This window comes from Marmota marmota, unplaced genomic scaffold (genome assembly GCF_001458135.2).
Source record: "Marmota marmota marmota unplaced genomic scaffold, marMar, whole genome shotgun sequence".
Classification (NCBI taxonomy): domain Eukaryota; kingdom Metazoa; phylum Chordata; class Mammalia; order Rodentia; family Sciuridae; genus Marmota; species Marmota marmota.
In genome coordinates this window covers 25,429,362-25,449,995 of record NW_026000174.1, presented here as the reverse complement: position 1 = coordinate 25,449,995, position 20,634 = coordinate 25,429,362, and the positions used below count along the sequence as shown (strand labels likewise).

The 20,634-nt window shown below is 43.2% G+C and overlaps 1 protein-coding gene across 1 annotated transcript in view; it reads right to left on the bottom strand.

The window, feature by feature from the left end:
- Positions 1 to 20,288, bottom strand: part of Parva (parvin alpha) — a 75,359-nt gene extending 55,071 nt beyond the window's left edge. The window contains exon 1 of the mRNA XM_048788363.1: positions 20,087 to 20,288. Coding sequence (XP_048644320.1) covers positions 20,087 to 20,114 — 28 coding nt within the window. The 5' untranslated portion in view covers positions 20,115 to 20,288. The remainder of the gene's footprint in view (positions 1 to 20,086) is intronic.
- Positions 20,289 to 20,634: the final 346 nt, after the last annotated feature.

Sequence of the window (20,634 nt, the reverse complement as noted above, 5' to 3'; positions counted from 1 at the left end):
GTGGGTTGATCTCTGCAATTCATGTGTGATGTTGATATTGAGGGGAAAAATCCACTAAGTTTAGATGGCAGCTGTCACTCAGCATGTGAGCCATTCATGGTTGCTCCCTGCTAAAAGAACCTAATTATCCTCTTATTCTCCCTTCTTCTGTCTGTCACCTCCTTCACTTTCCTGAGACCTAAGAAGGTCTCCCTACCTCTCAGAAAAGATTTCAGGAGAAACAGGTCTTCTTAGGTCTCTGCCTTTTGCTGCCTGCCCTCTATCCAGGGCTCGCTGTCAGGGGCATAGTAGGTGCTAGGAATTGCTGGCTGGTGACCGCGGTCACCAATTTCAGGCTACATTTATATTGTGAGCCTTTCCATCTTCAGTTCCACCCTCTGGGCCTCTCTCCTGGCCTGGCTTCCCTAGGACATTCTTCTGCTCATACCCTGCACCAAACCCAGAGGCTGAGCAGGATGGTCCCAGTTCCAGCCTCCTCCCTGGGCTCTGGCTCTCAGCTCTGAGGAAGGGTGGGACACCCCATTTGTCTAACCCTGTCTCCTCAGCCAGAAGAGAAGAGTGCCACACTCACTAGGAAGTTCTTTTTAGACTTCCAATCCTAGAAATCTACAATTCCATTTCCTTCAAGAAACATTAACAAGGGTCAGTGACCACTAACGACATACTATGGAGCCTGGGTAAAAAACCCAATTCCTACCACCAAACCCATCGTGCAATGAGCATTTGCTGAGTGCTGACCTTGGATTACCCTCTCCCCCTCAAACGCTGTGACTTACATCCCTTACTTTGTGCCAGTTAAGCACAGAAAGACCATTTTCTCTGAAGGCTTTGGGCACCAAGAGGTTCTTAAGGAGCTAATTCGGCCGCTGCCATCAACCTTAATGAAAGCCGCAGCTCATCTTTCCATTTTATTTTTTTTATTGACTCTGGTCTCCCTGATTGCCAGCATAGACTTGTAAGAACGCTTAAGCACAAGGCAGCCCTTTACAAAGAGTTCTTTCACATCAGCAAACTCACTGATGGCTGCAGCTGGACAGGGAATGAGCCCCCAGCAAAGAGAGTAAAACAGACCCTACCTTAAAGGGACACTCACATTAGGAAGCTGGTGTTTAGCCCCTCAACGTGGGCCCTTGAGGTTGACATGGGACTTTCCCCGGTCACTGTCTTTGACTCCCCAAGTTCTAGACTCTCATCATTCCAGACTCCTCCTCAATACCCGGCATAAAAAATACAGGTGACACCTGTATTTAAAGCTTCAATGATTCTGGAAATATAGGATTTCATTTGTTTTTTGGCTAAGTACAACTGCTTCCGTAGACGTCTCTAATTTCTTCTAACACCTCTGGATCTAGCAGTTTGTGCTCTTCTCCAGGCTGTTTCTCACAGAGAAGCACAGCTTTCATCACTGGACAGGCATTGCCAGGCATGTGACGGGCAGTGGCAGTAAAGTCATGTTTAAATATAGCGGCAAGGGCTGGCTGCGAAGGAACCTGAGGCTGCTCTGGACCTTCTCTCCTCTAGCTACCCTCTCCCCTCGGTCTTCACTATCTTACACAGTACACTCACTAACCACGTGTGCTACTTAAGGTTCTTTTTTGCATTGCTGAGGATGAAACCCAGGGCCTTGTGCATGCTAGCCAAGCACTTTATCACTGAGCCACATCCCCAGATTCTTAAATTTCAATGAAGTAAATATTCAGTTTCTTAGCTGTACCATACCCCTTTGTTTTTTTGTTTTTTTGGTACCGGGGATTAAACCCAAGGGTACTCAACCATTAAGTCATATCCCAGCCCTTTTTAAAATATTTATTTAATTTATTTACAGGATCTCACTAAGTTGCTTAGGGCCTAAGTTGCTGAGGCTGGCTTTGAACTCACAATCTTCCTGCCTTAGTCTCCCAAGCCACTGGGATTACAGGTGTGTGCCACCATGCCCAGATGTACCCACCCCATTTTAAGTGCTCAACAGTCCACACATGGTTGGTGCTACTCTCCTGGACAGCATAGATGAGAACGTTTACAATATCACAAAAGTTCAACAGGATGGCGAGGTCCTAGGGGATCATGCTTATGCAATGATGAGGATGTCCATATATATTTCTCCAGTCCAGGCCTGACCCCCTCATGGCTTAGGAACCTAATTGCTCACTCCATGTCTCTTCTTAGTCTCAACAGAGATCTCAAATTTAGACATCCACGTCCAAACTAGCAATTTCCAACATCCTTACACCACCATATAGCACACAAACAGCCTGTTCCTCCCCTACTTAATACTCTTTGGTAGATGGCACCACGGTTTACACAATGGCTGGAGCCAAGACATTGTTGTTTACCTTCTCCTGTTGCTCACCTGTTGTCTCTAATACATTGGCAGGTTTTCCAGGCTCCACCTTCCAACGAGGACCTGTTTCCAGCCATTCCTCACCATCTCCCCCACCACCCTCCAGGTTCAAGCCGCAGTTATCTTCCATCTGGATCACCAGAACCACCTTCTAACCAGCCCATTACTTTCCTCTTGCATTCTCCCATCCCCATTTACTGGTCCCAGAGCTGCTAGAATGTTCTATAAAAATGTAAATAGAATTGTGTCCTTCTCCTGCTGAGAACTTTTCTGTGGCTTTTCATCATACTCAGAATAAATCCCGACTCTTTACCAAGACTTACAAGACCCCCTCATCAGCCCTTGCCTGCCCTCTCATGTCTCATTTTCTTCACAGAACTCATTACAGTCTGAAATTATTATTATTGACACGTCTGTCACCTAATTTTCCCACAGCAGAATGTGAGCTGGGCAAGGACTGGCACTTTTTCTCTTCTGTTCACTATTAGATTTCCAAAGAGGTCACAAAGTGGTTAGGAGCCAGGCAAGATTCAAATCCAGGACCTTCCCCTTACTAGCTCTATGACCTTGGCCAAGTTCATCAGCCTCTTGTGCCTCACTTTCCTCATCTGCAAAATGGGAGGGAGAATAATACTGTCAACCTTGTTGGGTTGCTGGGAAGATTAAATGAGTTAACGTGTACTCAGAAGAGTGCCTGGTAAGAGCCATGTAAACACATGCTGCTGTTATTATTACTTAAAATAATGACTTAAGCATAGTAGGTACTCAAGAAATATTTGTTGGGTAAATAATGAAAAGTGTCAAGACCACCCACCCTTCACCTGCACAGCTTGTGTGTGAAGGCAGAATTTGCCAAAGTAGTTTATGGGATGGGAAGGATTTCACCCTTTCCCCAGGAAAAAAAAAAGTCACTTCTAGATTTCAGCCTACACTGTGTGCGTGTGCATGTATGGGTGTATATTTCTGGGCAGCATTTCCAGCTTACATTTTGCAAAGGAAGAAAAGGTGCATCTGTCCCAAGACTGTTATGCAGCCAGAGTCGGTCTGTAAACATGCAGGTATTAAACATCTCGAAAGTGTGACTAGAAAAGCAATATTCACAGCCAGGTCTCCTAAAGATGGGTCTAACGGGATCTCCTTTTACATGAAGATCATTATTAAGAATGTCTTCAGATGAAAAATCATAGCCAGAGCCCCGCCTCGCCCTGCCTCTTTAATTCAGTCTCACAGACACAGCAAACCCAAGAAGAAAGGCTGAGATATGTTTGCAATTGGAAATGTTTTTTTTTCAGGAAATGATTTGGTACAAGAACATCATTCCCATTCCATTAACTGCTGACTCGGAGCCAACTGTTTGTAAAAGTGAATATGCAAACTGCCCAGTTCAGGCCTGGTCCCCGCCTCATGGGGCCCTATTAGTGGCCACTTTGCCAAAACAGCCTGCCTGCTTTGGAGGTTTCGTTTCTATTAAACCAGAGCGGGGCCCAGCAGAAGCCCCGTGCCAATCCCTGCACTTGGAAAACAAAGAGCCACGATTGAATTTTCTCGGCACAGAATACAAATATGATGTTTACCCCCTGAACCTCCTCTAACAATCTAAAACTAGGTCTGAATGCACAGCCTTCAGTGTCTCGAAGCACCATTAGTCATAACTTAATAAACAGCTTAAATGCTCAGCTCAAGGTCGGGCTCGGGAAGGCAGGGAGATTGCCTCAACCCCCAAAGTGGTCGCCCTGAGAAACAGGGCTTTTATTTTCTGGGAAGTGCAGCCTGATGAGGGGTCTGGCTGCCCATCAGAAAGGATATGGATAGGTTTTGGAGTCTGAAAGAGCTGTATTCAAATCCTGCTTCTGTTTTTATCAGCCCCAGGATCTATGTGACTCTAACTCCCTGAAATTCCCTATAAAGCAATTCTCTCTACAACAAAAGAATAGCTGGTTTCCTCCTCAATCTTTATTTTCCTCTATTGAAAGAAATCTCATTTGTTCTACATGCACCCCTCCATCCTATGCTCCACGGTGAGATCCTAACTGCTTTAAACTAATGGTGGTCATCTCAATCCATGTGGAAGTGACTGGCTCCAGCCTTGTCATATGAAACAATTCCTGTCATAAGTGGTGGGGATTTCTAGGAGCTCTTAGGAGTAATGTTCCTCTACTGTAAAGAGAGGCCCAAGGAAGAGAAGGTATCATTCCCCTCTAATCATTATTGTATTAGGAAGTTATGACTGGATTTGATGCAGCTATTTTGTACCACGAGGTAAGTTAGGTCAAGGAGAAAGCTAATATGCTGAAGTTGGCAGAGGATAAAGGAAGGAGGAAGAGGTCTATTCCTATGTACTTGCAGATACTGTTGAGTCACCCCAGTTCTGTATGTCTTGTTATAAGAGGTAAAATAAATTCCTTTATTGTTTAACCCAGAAAAGTAGGTGTTTTCTGAGGCTTGGAGCCCAACCGCCCTAACTGCTACATGAGGACACAAGGGTTATGAAGTTGATGGGTAAACAGAATAAGCTGGCAATTAAAAGTAGTCCCCTGCCCTTTTTTTCCCAGGAGGAACAGAGTAGCTATAAGATTTCTTTGTATTCCAGACTATGTCCAAAGATTCAACACCAGGAGGAAAGAGAAGAATGGACAAAGGCTTCTAAAGGTTAAAAAAAAAAAAAGTCCATTTATACAAACCCTGCAAGTTTATTCATTCAACCAATAAATAGTGCTGAGGCAGACCCCATGCCTCCCCAGCATGGGGATGCAGCTGGAAGACTGGCCGTGATCCTGCCTCCATCTGCTCACAGGTGGTGGGAGAGGCAGGCCTGTGCACACGTGAGCAGCATGCAGCACTTGGAGGGGACAGAGGGAAGCTAGAGGGGGCCGGGGTAGCTCAGGTGGAATGAGGCTAATTTTGGATAAAGAAGACTGGGAGGGATTCCCAGAAAGGGCAACATGTTGAGTTGGACCTTAAAACATGTAAATTTTCACCCAACACAGGTGCACCATGAAAGGCACCTCTGTGTAAAAAGAGCAAGATATGGGAAAACAGGCAGGTGCTGAGAGTGTGGTGAGTACATTTGAGCACAGGGGATCTAGGGCGTGGGTGGGGGAAGGGGAAGAATTGAGGGGCAGATTGTAGGGAGGATTCAGAGTTAAGATCTTGAATTCAATCGTGATAAGAAAATAAAACAATGCTCGGAAGCTAGAAATAATATGTAATTATAGCAAGGTTGCAGGATATAGGGTTAATATACAAAAGTCATCTACTCCCTATTTATTAACAATGAGTGATTGGGGTTGAAAGTTAAAAGCAGATTATTTGCAGTAGAAAAAAATGTGATTCTTAGGTATAAATCTAATAAAGTATGTACAGAATTGATTCGCAAAGGATAACAAAACCCTGATGAAAGATCAAGGAAGATCTAGATAAGTGGAAAGATATTTAAGTCTTCTAATTCACGACCATTGAATATTATTAAGAAGTGAATTCTTTTAAACTTCATGTGCTGATCTGATGCAATTTCAGTTAAACATCTAATAGTAAGCTATTTTGTGGATATCCACAAGCTGATTCTAAAGTTTATAAGGAAAAGCCACACAAAGTAGCCAACACATTCTTGAAAGGTAACAAAGTTGGAGAATTGATACTACCAGACTTCAAGGCGACTATAGATCCACGATGAATCAAAGCAGCATGGTATGGATGCAAGAAGAGACAGATAAGTCAATGGAATGTGGGAGAAAACTCAGAAACAGATCCACCACACACACACAGTTAACTCATCTTTGACAAGGGTACAAAGGCAGTTCAATGCAGAAGGGATAGTATTTTCAACAAAGGGTGCTATAACAACTGGATGTCCATAGGCAGAAAAATCAACCTAGACACTCGTCAGACCATATGCCTTTCCTGAAACTTTAGACCTAAGTATAAAACACAACACTATAAACTTCTAAAAATTAAAATAGGAAAGAATCTATATGACCTAGGGTTTGGCAATGAGTCTTTGGATACAAAAAGGAAAATCTATAAAAGAAATATTGATAAATCAGACTTTATTAAAAAGAAATTTTAAAAAATAGAGAAAATATTTGCAAGACACCTATCTGGTTAAACTTGGACACAAAATATACAAAGAACTCTTAGAACTGAGTAAGAAAACAACAACCAAACCACAAAATAGGCAAAAGATCTAAACATACATGTTACCCAAGAAGATGTCCAGTTGGCAAATATGCATGTCCGTTCTCTCATCATCATTTGTCATTAGGTAATGACAAAACAAAAAAGAGATATCACCACACACCTATTAGAATGGCTAAAATAAAAAACTGACCATACTAAATGCTGACAAGGAAATGAAGCAACAGAAATTCTCAGCTATTGCTGGTGAGAATATAAAACAGTTGCTCCGGAATATAGTTTGGTACTTTCTTGCAAAGCTTTAATCTTACCATCTAAGCCAGCAATTGTGCCCCTAGGTATTTATCCGACTGATTTAAAAATATTTTCACACAAAGCCCTGCAAGTGAATACTTATAGCAGCTTTATTCATAATCACCAAAATTGGAAGCAACCAAGATATCTTTCAATAGATGAATGGATAAACTATAGTATATTCACCTGATGAAATATTCAGTTAATGAAAGGAAATGATCTATAAATCTATGAAGAAACATGGAAGACACTTAACTACATATTCCTAAGTCAGAAAGGTTGGTCGGGAAAGATTATGTAATGTATGATTCAATCATATGGCATTCTGGAAAAACTAAAAAGGTTGATGGTTTCCAGGGACTTGGGAGAAAAGTTGAATGGGCAAAGTATAGAAGATTTTTTTCATGGTGGCAAAACTGTCCAGAATGATTCTGTGCAGTGAATACCTGAGATTATGCATCTGTATCCCAATGAACTTCATAGCACAAGGAACAAACCTAAATGTAAGCAAATTTAAAACTCATTCAGAAGGTTGAGGGATGCAAAGATGGAAATCAGATTATGGTAATAAAATTTAACTATCTGACAAATGTATGTGACTGCCTCTCTGTAGAGGGTGAGGGAATTGTGCTGACCTCTTTGAAATAAATGAGTAGAATCTATAAAGCCTAAAGGCAAAAGGACCTGCACCTAAACATTGACCTCCAGTTGATAAAGTAATTTACCATGTATACTGGAACTGAACAGCTAAATAAATGGATGGTGGATTGAAGGAGCCACGTTTCTAAGTGTTAGAGTGAGAAGTTACAGTAGGGAAGGCTGGGATGATCCATGTGAGAATGGATTAGAGTTGGAGACATCAGTAAGAACTCAAGTCTAGTCTAATATAGATACACATGATTTTTTTTTTTTTTTTTGAGAGAGAGAGAGAATTTTAACATATATTTTTTAGTTTCTGGTGGACACAACATCTTTGTTTGTATGTGGTGCTGAGGATCGTACCCGGGCCGCACGCATGCCAGGCGAGCGCGCTACCGCTTAAGCCACATCCCCAGCCCAATACACATGATTCTTCTTGTATGCTCTGGCTGTGTTGGTGGAGAGGACCTAAAAGAAATGACACCTACTAGCATTGAACAAACCTGGAGCCCAGATCTTGGTTTCTAGTCTAATTCTCCAACAAAAGGAAACATTCTCTTTGGGTAAATGGCTAATTCTAAGACTGGAAATGTACAAGATGAGCCTGGAGCCAGTCAGATGTACAGAAAGAAAAAGAACGAGGGATGTCAAAGGGACATAAGAGTTGACTGAAAGAGACAGTGAAATTTGGATCAATTTGAGCAACAAAACAAAGTCGTGTTGGATTACAGTTCATATTATAAGGTAAATATCCATGAATCCATAAATGAATGAATACACAATGGAGAAGAGACCAATATTTTGCACAGGATTCTAGATACTCTGCACTCAAAAGGGGAGTGAAACTCCCCACTCCTTGAGAGTGGGTTCTGCATTCACAATAGCCAAGTTATGGAACCAGCCCAGCTGTCCATCAACAGATGGGCAGATAAAGAAAATGTGGTACAACATGAGACCTTAAATTATACTACAGAGCTATAGTAACAAAAGCAGCATGATGTTGGCATCAAAACAGACATAAAGACCAATGGAACAAAATAGAAGACATGGAGACAAACCCACATAAATATAGTTACCTAGTACAGTACCTAGTACCTTATAGTACTAGACAGAGGCACCATAAACATACATTGGAGAAAAGATTGCCTCTTCAACAAATTGTGCTGGGGAAACTGGAAATCTATATGTAGCAGAAATTTAACCCCTAACTCTCACCTTCACAAAACTCAACTCAAAGTAGATCAAGGACCTAGATACTAAACCAGAGACCTTGTACCTACTAGAAGAAAATGTTGGCCCAACTCTCCATAATGTCAGCTTGAAAACCAAATTCCTCAATAAGACTCCTAAAGTGAAAGAAGTAAAATCAAGAATCAATAAATGGGATAGTATCAATCTAAAACGCTTCTTCACAGCAAAGTAAACAATCGAGAACGTGAAGAGAGAACCTACAGAATGGGAGAAAATCTTTGCCACCTGCACCTTAGATACAGCATTAATCTCCCAAATACATAAAAAACTCAAAAAACTTAACATCATAAAAACAAATAACCCAATCAATAAATGGGCAAAGGAACTGAACAGACACTTCACAGAAGAAGAAATACGGAATGGTCAATAAATACATGAAAAAAATGTTCAACATCTCTAGCAATTAGAGATTGCTAGAGATGTTCCAGTCAGAATGGCAATTATCAAGAATACAAGTAACAATAAATGTTGGTGAGAATGTGGGGGAAAAGATATACTCATATGTTGCTGGTAGGATGCAAATTGGTGCAACCATTCTGGAAAGCAGTATGGAGATTGATTCCTCAGAAAACTTGGAATGGAACCACCATTTGACCCAGTTATCACAATCCCCAGTATATACCCAAAGGACTTAAAATCATCATACTACAGTGACGCAGCCACATCAATGTTCCTAAGCAGCTCAATTCACAATAGCTAAGCTATGGAACCATTTTCCTAGGTACCCTTCAATAGATGAATGTATGAAGAAAATGTGGTACATAAACACAATGGGATATTACTCAGCCATAAAGAAGAATGAAATTATGGCACTTGCCAGTAAGTAGATGGAAGTGGAAACTATAATGCTAAGTAAAATAAACCAGTCCCTGAAAACCAAAGGCCAAATGTTCTTTCTGATATATGGATGCTAACACACAAAAAGTGGGGGTAGGTGGGAAGAAAAGAAGTTCATTGTATTAAACAAATGGAATAAAGGGAAAGGAGGGAGATAGGAACAGGAATTGGACATAACTTTCCTATGTCCATATATGAATACACAACCAGTGAAACTCCGTATCACATTCAACCTCAAGAACGGGATCTAATTAGAGTAAGTTATACTCCATGTATGTATAATATGTCAAAATACATTCTACTATCATGTGTATCTAAAAAGAACAATGAAAAATTTTTTTAAAAAGTTCTTAAATGACCAAAAAAGAGAAAAATGTGGTATATAGACACAATGGGGTTTTACTCAATCATAAAGAAGAATGAAGTTTTGTGGTTTGCAGGAAAATGGATGGAACTAGAGAACATCATACTAAGTGAGATAATCAGGCTAAGAGAATCCAGGGCTGTATGTTTTCTCTCATACACACAACGAGGGGGAAAAAGGGAGGGGGGATCTCATGAAAATAGAAGCAAGACCCATAAAGTAGAAGAAGGGGATCTGGGAAGGAATGAAATATATGAAAAAAAATGTTCAATTTCTCTAGCAACAGATGAATTCATGCTACATGCATGTACACATATATAACAATAAATCCCGCTATTGTGTGTTATTATAATGCACCAATAAGAAAGGAACAGGCGGTGAATGGTGAGTTCCTTCTTTTCAGAATCCTGCGTGAAAAGGAGGGAAAACAGCATGCCTTCATGGTGGAGAAACTTGACAAACACTACCTCGGCCAGGTGATCAAGGTCCACAGTCATTCAGCGTGCTGACCTTGTGTACCGGTCAGAGGATGTAATGAAATTGGCACTTTACCTCAGTGGTCTTCCTTCCTGAAAGCCTAATCATGAGAAAAACAGACAAATCCCAGCAGGAGAGGATCCTAAAAGGTTCTTGACCTACATTTTTCAAGACTCTCAAGGTTATCAAGAATAAGTCTGAGAAACTGTCACAGTCCACCAAGGGACACCTAAGAAGATATGATGGCAAAATATAATGTGGGATCCTAGAGCAGGAAGACCACATTAGGTAAAATCTAAAAATACCTGAATCGATTATGGGCTTTGGTTAGTAATCATGTATCTATTTTTTCCAACATATATAAACCTTTGTGCACCCTACACGGAACGCGGTAATATATCTATCTTAATGGTCATTAATTGTAATGGACATACTATACCACCCTAAGATGTTAACAAGTGGGGACACTGGGTGTAGGCTCTATGGAAACTGTACTGTCTTTGCCATTTTTCTTAAGTCTAAAACCATATGGTAAAACTAGCATTCTTTAAAAAAATCAACCTGAATTTGTTCTTTGGCAGAAAATACATAGTGTTCACAATGGAGGGATAGTAGAGGGAAATATGTGATTTTATGGGACACAGGCTTCCCCCATCACTGGGGAGACAGTGGTAGTTTACCCATCACTAGCTGATGCTGTAGGAGCACTTGGATGGGAAACAAAACAGAGATCACTGCAAAGCCCAGCAGTGCTAGCTGTACTCATTCCCAAATGAGAACCCAGCTTTTCCAGGATGAAAGTACACAGTTATCTCTTTCAAAAATTGCTTCCAGAGCTGAAAGGAGAAGAGAGAGCTTCCTTCTAACTTAAAGATGCTTGCCAGGATCCTTTCTACTTTCTTGGAGGGGGGGTCTGACCCACTAGTAAAAACCATCCCTGAAGGTTCGGTGGTCTCTTCAATGGTTTCCTCTGGGAGTTCTCTATACCCATGGTCCCTGATGGGGGTCTCTATGCAGGGGCTTTTGAATTGGTTTTGTATTGCTGTAGAAGCTGACTGTCAGAACTTTGATGGCTTAAAATGATACAGACACGATTATCCTTATGGATCTAGAGGTTGGAAGTGCGATATGGGTCTCACCAGGCTAAAGTCGAGGTGTCAGCAGGGCTGTGTTCCTTTCTGCAGGCTTTAGGGGAGAATTCATGTTCTTTCCTTTTCTGGCTTCTACAGGTCACCCACATTTCTTGGCTTGTGGTTCCCTTCCACCATCTTCCAAACCAGCAGCGGGGGGAAGGTGTCTAGTCCTTCTCACTCGTTCTCCCTTCTGCCTCCCTCCTCACCTTCAAGTCCCCTCTGATCACACTAGGCCCACCTGGATAACCCAGGATCACCTCCCTATTCTAGGGTCAGCTGCTTAGCAACTAGAATTCTGCCGGCAACCCTAACTCCCTTTGGACGTATAAGGTAGCATTCGCAGGTTCTAGGGATTAGGACGTGGATATCTTGCGGGGGAGGGCATTATGCTGCCAACAATAGCTTTTTCCGTTGAGGGCACAGGTTCTGTTCTTAACACCCTTCCCTACAACATGTGGCTTCACTTTTCCTCCATGTGAGATGGCCAAAAGAAAACACAAATCCCAACCCCACCCACTCGGTCCCTGAAACAAGAACGTTTTATTGCTTTTAATGAAACAGATACTTGCTTCAGCAGCCATAATTGATGGCTTGGGAGCCAGTCCTGCACAGCCTCAGCAAACTTCCAGCGTCTTGCCACACTCTGCTGTACCTGACACAGCTGTTCAGGCACCAGGGTGTCACCCCAGCCCTTGGAACACAGCCAAAATATATATATATATACATACATACATATAAAAGGAAAAGGAGAGGCTGGTGTTGTGAATGGGAACTGACAGGAGGATCTACACTCCAGAGTCCTAGAGCTTCCATCAGAGTCTGTGTTTTGGATGGTTTTATAGTCTCTGCAGAGTTGGATGTTTGCCAAGCAAACGGCCCCTGGGCTAATTCACTGTTCAGCCAAGCACACGTTACAGCTGCCCTCCAATAGCTAGTAAGCATGGAGAAAGATGGATGCACCATTGGCTGGCTCCAGGCAGTTACAATAATCTGAACGGAAATGTTGGTTGAGGTCTCCAGCAAGCCATGGGAGTTATGTTTAAACACTACACAGGCACATAGTCTAGGGGGACAAGATGTCACAGGGCACAAGAGACACTGGGGCAGGTCCTCCACCTCGGGCCTTTATCTTTGGGTACTGCCTGAGTAAGTTTTCTTTCTTATCTCATTCTCTGAGGCTCTTTGACCACATCCATGTCCTTCTTATTATTAATCCTGAATAGCCAGTCCTTTATCTTTGCAGTGGCTCCATGCTACTTAAAAAGCACCACATCAACTACAAGTCCACTTGAATTCCCAAGTGGTACCCTCCACGGGAATCAATAGCTCTGAGAGTGCTGGTAAGCAAACATGGCACAGTTGGGTTCTGATTGGGTCAATTTGCAGGTGGGCTAATTCTGGATTTGTCTAAACATCAGTCAGTGGCTTATCCTGAAGGAGCACTCTTTTTTGGAAACTCCTTGTGTGAATAATGATGGTGGTAGTCAGAGAACACCAAAGGTTATTTCCATTGGATCGGGCATGTAGATGTCTTGTACACACACACATACACAAACATTTAATCTTCATAACAATTCCATGAGTATGTACAATTATCCCTATTTTACAGAGGAGAAAAATAAGGCCCAGAGAGGTCATATAACCTGATAGAGGCTACACAATTAGAAAGTAGAGCTGAAATTGGATCCCAGGCCAGCTGGCTCGACAGTTCCTATCCTTAACACTATACTGTGCTCTCTAGTTTTATAGAACACCTTTCATTTTTATATAAAACATACAGTTCACTTGGTGAGGTAGATGAAATGCTCCTGGAACACAATCTGTACCTCTAAACCAGGCCTAAAAATACACATCACACCCTTTTTGCAGACCACATTTTCTGTGAAGCTGTGGGAACATGTTACTTCTACATTTCCACATAAAGCCAAGAGAAAGTTTAGTGAGGAATAATCCTGCATAGCTAAACTTGAGGGGTTATCTAGTTGCTGTTGCGGGGTGGGGGTTCGGGGAGTGGCTGGCCTTTGTGAGGTCAGGTTAAAGAGGAAGTGACGTTTGAGTAGCACTTTTGCTTGTATTAAATGTAATTGGTTAATTTATTTCCCACCTTCATAGAAAAGCGTGCTTATCTCAGAGAACTTTGGAAACCTAAAAAAACTGAGTGAAAATAATCCTACCGCTTAGAGATTAAACTCCACTAACATATTATATTTTCTCACACATTTTTCTATGTTTTACACACACACACACACACACACACACACTTCTCTTTTAAACATACTGGGCACACACAGTTCTACAGCCTGCTTTTTTCACACCACATAATCTCATCACATATCCTTATGCCACCAAAATACCACTGAGTGTGGCCTCGCTCTCTGCTGAAGACGCACATGACTAACTCATTCCTCAGCTGTTGGACACTTAGGTAGTTTCCAGACTCGCAGGGAGGCGGCCAAGTCTGGAACTGGCCAGTTGGGAAGGGCTAGTGAGCACTCATGCCAGCAGACTAGCAAGTGTAGGAATGTGGGGCCTCTGGGGACCTATGTGCATAACCCTGTGTCAGTCAGGACACATGCCCCATTCTTTCTCTCTAATGAAGAAGGAAGCTAAAGGTTTGGAAGAGTTCCATACCTTCTCTCAAAGGTCCCAAGAGGACTGTGCTATCCGTCTTCTTTCCCGTATGTCCTGGTTTGATGTCACTTGACATCAGGGAAGAAATCCCAAGAGACGGGTGAGGAGCAAAGAGAATGAGTCAGAGATCTCACTGAGCTGGTCTCCTGTGTGTACCTGGGCTCAGTCTCTATGGAGGCCTCTTGGAGGAACTGCAGAAAGTGAAGAGACCTCTCCATTGGTTGAGCTGCCCCTAGGCAGCTTCCTCTCTGTACTTCCAAGGTGCCCTGGGTACAGGGTGAGGGGGTTTCAGAAGTTAAAGCCCTCTGGGCAGAAAAGTGGAGGTGTATGATTAAGGTGGGACCCTGCTGGGTGCCCAGCCCTGTCTATCACAGCCGGGCAGATACAGGTAGCCAAGGTAGGCCATGGGGTGCAAAAGTGTCTGCTATGCCATCCAGGGGCTCAGGGGCTCTCTCCCTAGAAGGAAAACCATAGGCAATGGTGGAAGTTAAGAGAGTATTTTTTAGGAACAAATCTGGGGCAGAAATATGTTCTTTTCCTCTAAGGAAGAAGCAACAGGGGGGCTGGGGATATGGCTCAAGCGGTAGCGCGCTCGCCTGGCATGCGTGCGGCCCGGGTTCGATCCTCAACACCACATACAAACAAAGATGTTGTGTTCGCCGAAAAAAACTAAAAAATAAATATTAAAAAATTCTCTCTCTCTCTCTCTCTCTTTCACTCTCTCTCTCTTAAAAAAAGGAAAAAGAAGAAGAAGAAGCAACAGGGAACAGATTAGCTGCAGAATCCTGTTCCCTGTATCATGATATCACACTAGTGCCACTCAAAAGTTACATTTCCTTGGCCCTGGCTCCCTGAAGCACTCTGAAGCTGCAAATTCTGAGGAGCTCAGGATCTAAGTCCTGTCAGGCAATATCGGGTAGCACTGGGCAAGCAGCTGGCTCTCAGAGCCTAGCAAGTTCTCAGGAAGCTTCTGGAGGCAGGGGAAGGGCTCTAACCTGTGCTGAGGTCCAGTGCTGGGCTTTCTGAGCACTGCTTTACCCTTTACAACCCTCTGGGGAAGGGACACCACCTTCCCGGGAACAGAGCTGAAATTTCATGATTAGCTCATCCCACTGTCATGTCACAGTGTGGAGGGAAGTTGGAATAGGGACTTGAAACGTGCTCTTCCTCCCACCTTCAAGCAACAAATGTGCACTTGATGCATGCCACACACCATTTCTGGGAGCTCAAGGTCACGTCTAGGAGGGCTGGGGGGACCCTGGCATAGCTCCAGGTAGTGAAAGAGCACCATGGGAGCCCGGCACCTCCAGGAGGGACCAGAGAGGGCTCATGGCACAAGTGTTGCCAGAGCTTTTTGTGGGCAGAGCTCTGTTCTTTTCTCCATCTCGCCCTCCATGGTGTGTGATTATACATCTGTGGGCATATCTGAAAAACACCTGTCTCCCCCATTATTCTCAGGGCTCCAAGAGGACCAAGGCCTTGCCCATCCTGTCTGCCAGCACCGGACACACAATAAGTGCTTAATACGTATTTACTGAGTGAGCAAACAGGATGGCAACGCAGGCCCTGAGCTGTCCTACCTTCCAGCAGAGTCGCTCAGCCAAACCATCAGCTCCATCTTCTACCTCAGAGCCCGGCTGGTGGCCGGGGCTGTAAGAAGGGAAGCCAGGATGGGGAGGATGAGGAGTAGAGGCAGCAATGGAGAGAACAGAGAGGGCAAGCGGGTGCTGGTGCAGAGTGTGGGCGTTTAGGACATCTGGTTTGAAGCAGGTTTGATCATCATTTAGACTTTCTCAGTACTAATCAGTCCTGTCCAAATCTGGAAATCCATGGATTGTCACACTGGAAATGGCAAAAGGCTGCCCAAGAGCCCTTGCTACTCCTTGTTTTTTTTCTTTTTTTTCCTTAACCAACAATCCATGTTGACAGCAAATCTGTACAGAGAGCCTATTAAAAGAAATTGTAGTAAATCAGAGACACGTTAACTGCTGTCTGGCATTCTGCTGATTGCCTGCCCGACACCTCCACTGCACCTTTGTTTTGTACGGCTTTCCATCTGATTCAATTCAGTGCATAATTATCGAGTCTTGACTGCTTGCACGGCAATGTGTCCGGAGCCTCATTCCAATTGCATCTTCCAGGCCTGGGGCATAATTTAGCTTATAGACAAAAATAAACAACAGGAGCATAGTGGGATGAAGGCCCAGGAAAATATAAAGACCATTTCAAAGAACATTTTACCTGCGTGAACAAGAGTGGGATAGCTGGCACCACACATCCATTCATGCATCTCAATATGTGCTTCACAGCATTGCTGAGCAACTTTTGTGGGCCAGGCACTATGCTAGGTCTGGGGTCCAGGGGATGAATAAGAACCTGTACTGGCCTATCACAGAGCATTCTGTGGGAGCCCAGTCTCACTTAGCTCATCTGGAAGTGGAAATCAGGGAGGACTTCTCTAAGGAGGAGGTCCTTCAGTTGCCTCTTAAGGTGGAGTGGGGTTCACCAGGTGTAGGGGGAGGGAGCAAGACACACAAAAAGGCTGGAGGGACACCAGAACAGGACCTATTTACAAGAAGATTGGCCATAGTGTAATGTAACTATGGGATGTTGTCACAGAGTTAAACCAAGGTCACCCAAGCCAGAACATAAAAATTATGGGTTTAATCCCTAAAGCGCCTGGGAACCAGAGGATAAGGAAAGCAGGGTTTTGCAAGTTATGTAGGATGGCTGTGAAAAGGTTCCCTAATGGATCCATTCAGGCAGAAGACTTCATGGACAAGTATTATCATGATAAGGCAGGTTAGCCTGGGCTTGGGAAGAAGGTAGACCTCGAATGAACCCCAGTTCCATCTCTTCCTCCCCCCCCCCCCAAAATAAGAATCCTACCATGTACTCACAGGTCTGTAATGAAGCTTCCATGATAACACATATATAAAATGCCCAGCACGGGGGTGCATATCTCAGCAAGCACTCGGCAACTGTTTACCCTTTCACCACCTTCTCTCAAGGGAGAAGGGATGCGAGCCAGGAGAGATAGAGGGGCTGTCCAGAGATGGTCTCATGGAAGAAGAGTGACTTGGCAAACCAGCCAAGCTCAAAAACAAAGTTGGAGACTTTAAGAAATTATCAATCCCCTTGTCTTGGGTTTCAAATGGATAAAAAGTGACAGGATGGGGAAAGAAGGAATAGAAACAGCCCCCATGAGGCTCTAAAGGCACAGGGACATTTTGGAACAAGTGGCAGGATGAAAGTTCTTGAGCAGGTTGGAGGGGAACATTTATGGGAGTCACAGAGCCTGGAAGGTGAGGGCCATGGGGGGATGGATGGCTGTGTGGTTCTCATGGGCCGAGGTGCCGCTGATAGGGGGGCTATGGTTTGCATGCATTTTCCTAGGTGGACCAAGAGAGGAAAAAAACCATGCTCCATACCCACAGCTCCTGTATGTGGTCTCTAAATAGGAATGCTATTTCCCACAAAAAGGAATCAAGGCTGATTCTAGATCTGAAATTAGACAGAGCAGAGAACATATGAGCCTAGATTTTCTTATTGTCAGAAATCAAACAAATATGGACTTCTACCAAGTAGGACAGTATCAAAAGAGGTTTCCACTGGCCAAAGAGGGAAAACTTTAAGGATCAATAAAGATAATAACATCAATGGACTGAAACATTGAATGGAACACATCAAATATATTTAAATTCATGATTTAGTAATGGCATTAGGAAAACAAAACACACCTCTGTGGTCACCTCTGGCAGACATTAGTAAACCCATTCAGGTCGAAACTTCTGGCTTACCACATCCCTAATGAGGGAAAGTTTATAATGCATTTCAGCTAATGAACGAGAATATCACCATTTGGAAATCCCTAACAAATTAGTTATTTAGGCAATGATAATCAAAGGCTCCTAATTTCACAAAAAGAGAACTGCAAGTACAGTCTTGCCCAAAAGACAAACTGCTTCAATCCTAGACCCACCCAGTGATTTCTGGGAAACAAAAGGACAGAGGAACATGTTAAATGATACCATTAACACACAATTAGAAGAATCTAGACAGTCAGAAATTCTACAGGTTTCTTTAATGAACATATTTTAAGGAATACAACAGAGAGACGAGTGATTATCCATCAATTACAACATACAGGCCTTACTTTGATACTGATTCCAACAAACTGTAAAAATAATAAAAAGCAAACCATCAAAATTATTAGACTGAATAGCGGAAGTTGTTAAGAAAGTATTATTTTCTACATGTAATAGAGTTGTGTTTTTAAAAAATCCTTATTTTTAAGAGTTATAACTAAATATACATATGAAAATGATTTTAGATTTACTTTAAAATTATCTTCCAGAAGAGAGGGTTGAATCAGAGGTGTCAATTAAACAAGATCAGCCATGGAGTGATCACTTTTGAAGGGGCTGATTGGTTCCTTGGGGATGTATTACAGTTTATTTTTTCTACCTTTGAATATATCAAAATTTTCCATAGTCAGAAGTTCTTAATTTTTTTTTTTTTTTGGTGGCACATTCGAAATGGATTCTGAATGTAAGGAGCATTAAGTAAACCATAGCCTTGTTTTGTAAAATAAGGAAGCATATCAGGGCAGGTAACTTTTAAGACTTAGAATAATGTCAGGCTAAATTAAAAATAAAACTCAAAATACTGTACCAGGCACCAGTAAATATTCTTACATATAATGACTTCATTATCAAAATTCATAATAAGTAGCTACCAATGCCTTAGTCTATCAATTTCCTTTATTAAGAAAAGTTACTTAAAGTAGAATTTTTATAAGAAAAATTATAAATAATAGGAAATATCCGTCTCTATCAGTCTCCACAGAAATGTGTGTGAAACATGATGAAATGGCACTCGATGCTCCTCCACATGGCGGCCCACCACCTGACTTCTCTGGGAGTCTGCTGCACTGGGCCCCCTAACCTAAGGCAAACACTGGCTCTGCTCAGGTGCTTCCAGGGCTTAGTTGTAACCTCTGGATACCCCAAAGTTTCTGTTTTCCTGAGTTGCCATCTTCTCAGGGACCTTCAACACAATACCTTCCTGGAAGGGGCAAGTGGGGGAATTTCTGGGGTAGAGGATGCTTATCTGCAATGAAAGCGCAGAGACCCCCGGGAAAGCCAAGTCTCCACACATCCTCAAGGAAACCCAAACTCCCCCATGGTGAATGTCCCTGAGGCCCTCATGTGACTGACATGGCTCATAGCTCCCTTTTCATTCCTTTATTAACTGAGTATTTTCAGAACCTGGATCAGGGGCTCTGATTGATGTAACTTTTACCCTGTCTTAAGTCCCAGGAGGCTTTTCAGCCCAGCCTCACATGCAGAGGTGGGTTTTCAAACTGTGTTTAACCAGTGGGTAGAAACAAAGAGGAAAGTGTTGTCAAGAGCTAGGATGTACATCAATCAAACTTGTTACAGTTCCCGTTTTAATCTGTTTCAAATTAGGTGGGAGAATGGGAAGAGCTGATTAAGCATTAAGATTATGAGCCCTTAAAGTGAGATATTTGTCCTTTCCATATTCCTGCCACCAGTGGTAATGCTGGACACCTTCTCTGCCCCTGCTGTGGAGGAGAGCTGACGGTTAGGTCTTAGGAAAAGCATTTAGCAGGCAACAGCTCACAAAGGCCAAATGTTTCTTTGTGCAGATTCAGAGACCTTGCTGACGTTCACTGTTATGTAGGAGCGGAGGATGACAAGCAATGAAATTAGAGCCTTTCCTTCCCAAGTCTTTCACCCCTTTCTTTGTTCCTCTCCCCTGTCCCGTACCCTAGCATCCTACACACATGTCCCTCCACAACCACGTCTCACAACACAGCCAGGCGAACGCAGGTCAGGTGACTCTAAACAACCTTCTAAGGCAAGGGGCCAGAGGCACCACCTCAAAAATCCAACCCCAGGGATGAGCTAGCAGTCAGCCAGGGTACCAGGCACGCTCAGCTCTGTCCAGGCTCTGACCTACCTTTAGGGCAAAGTGCCCCGCAGCCCATGGTCTATGACTGCAGCCACAGTCATGGTCTCTTCTGCCCACAGCTGGTGTCTGCCTGTGGGATCCCACACCTCTCTGCTTTCAGGACAATCTTCAGAGGTCTGAAGGTCTATGAAGCTACAGGATCTTTTCCACCGTTTCCTGAGGAGACTGCTGCCTGCTCAGTATGACTCTCAGCTCCGAGCATCAGTTGAGAACAAGTGGCTGCCTATATAATTTAATATGATGCCACTTGAGACTCACAGACCTGCTGCAGAGCAAGCAGGATTCTGCCTTGTGCCTCCTGGCAACCTGAAATCTGGTGAGCTTGTTTGCTTCTGCCCAGTCAGGGAATATACCTCAAGTGACCTGGCAGAGCAGGCAGGGGTGGGGTTGGGCTGGGCACTTTCAAGGGGTCAAATGCTGGGAGCCATTAAGAAATGACTCTCATCTAGGGACCTCTGGAATTTCTTAGCCCACCCAAAGACTCATGGGGTCATGAGCATCTACTTAGGCAGAGGTCACAATGTAGGTATGGCTTT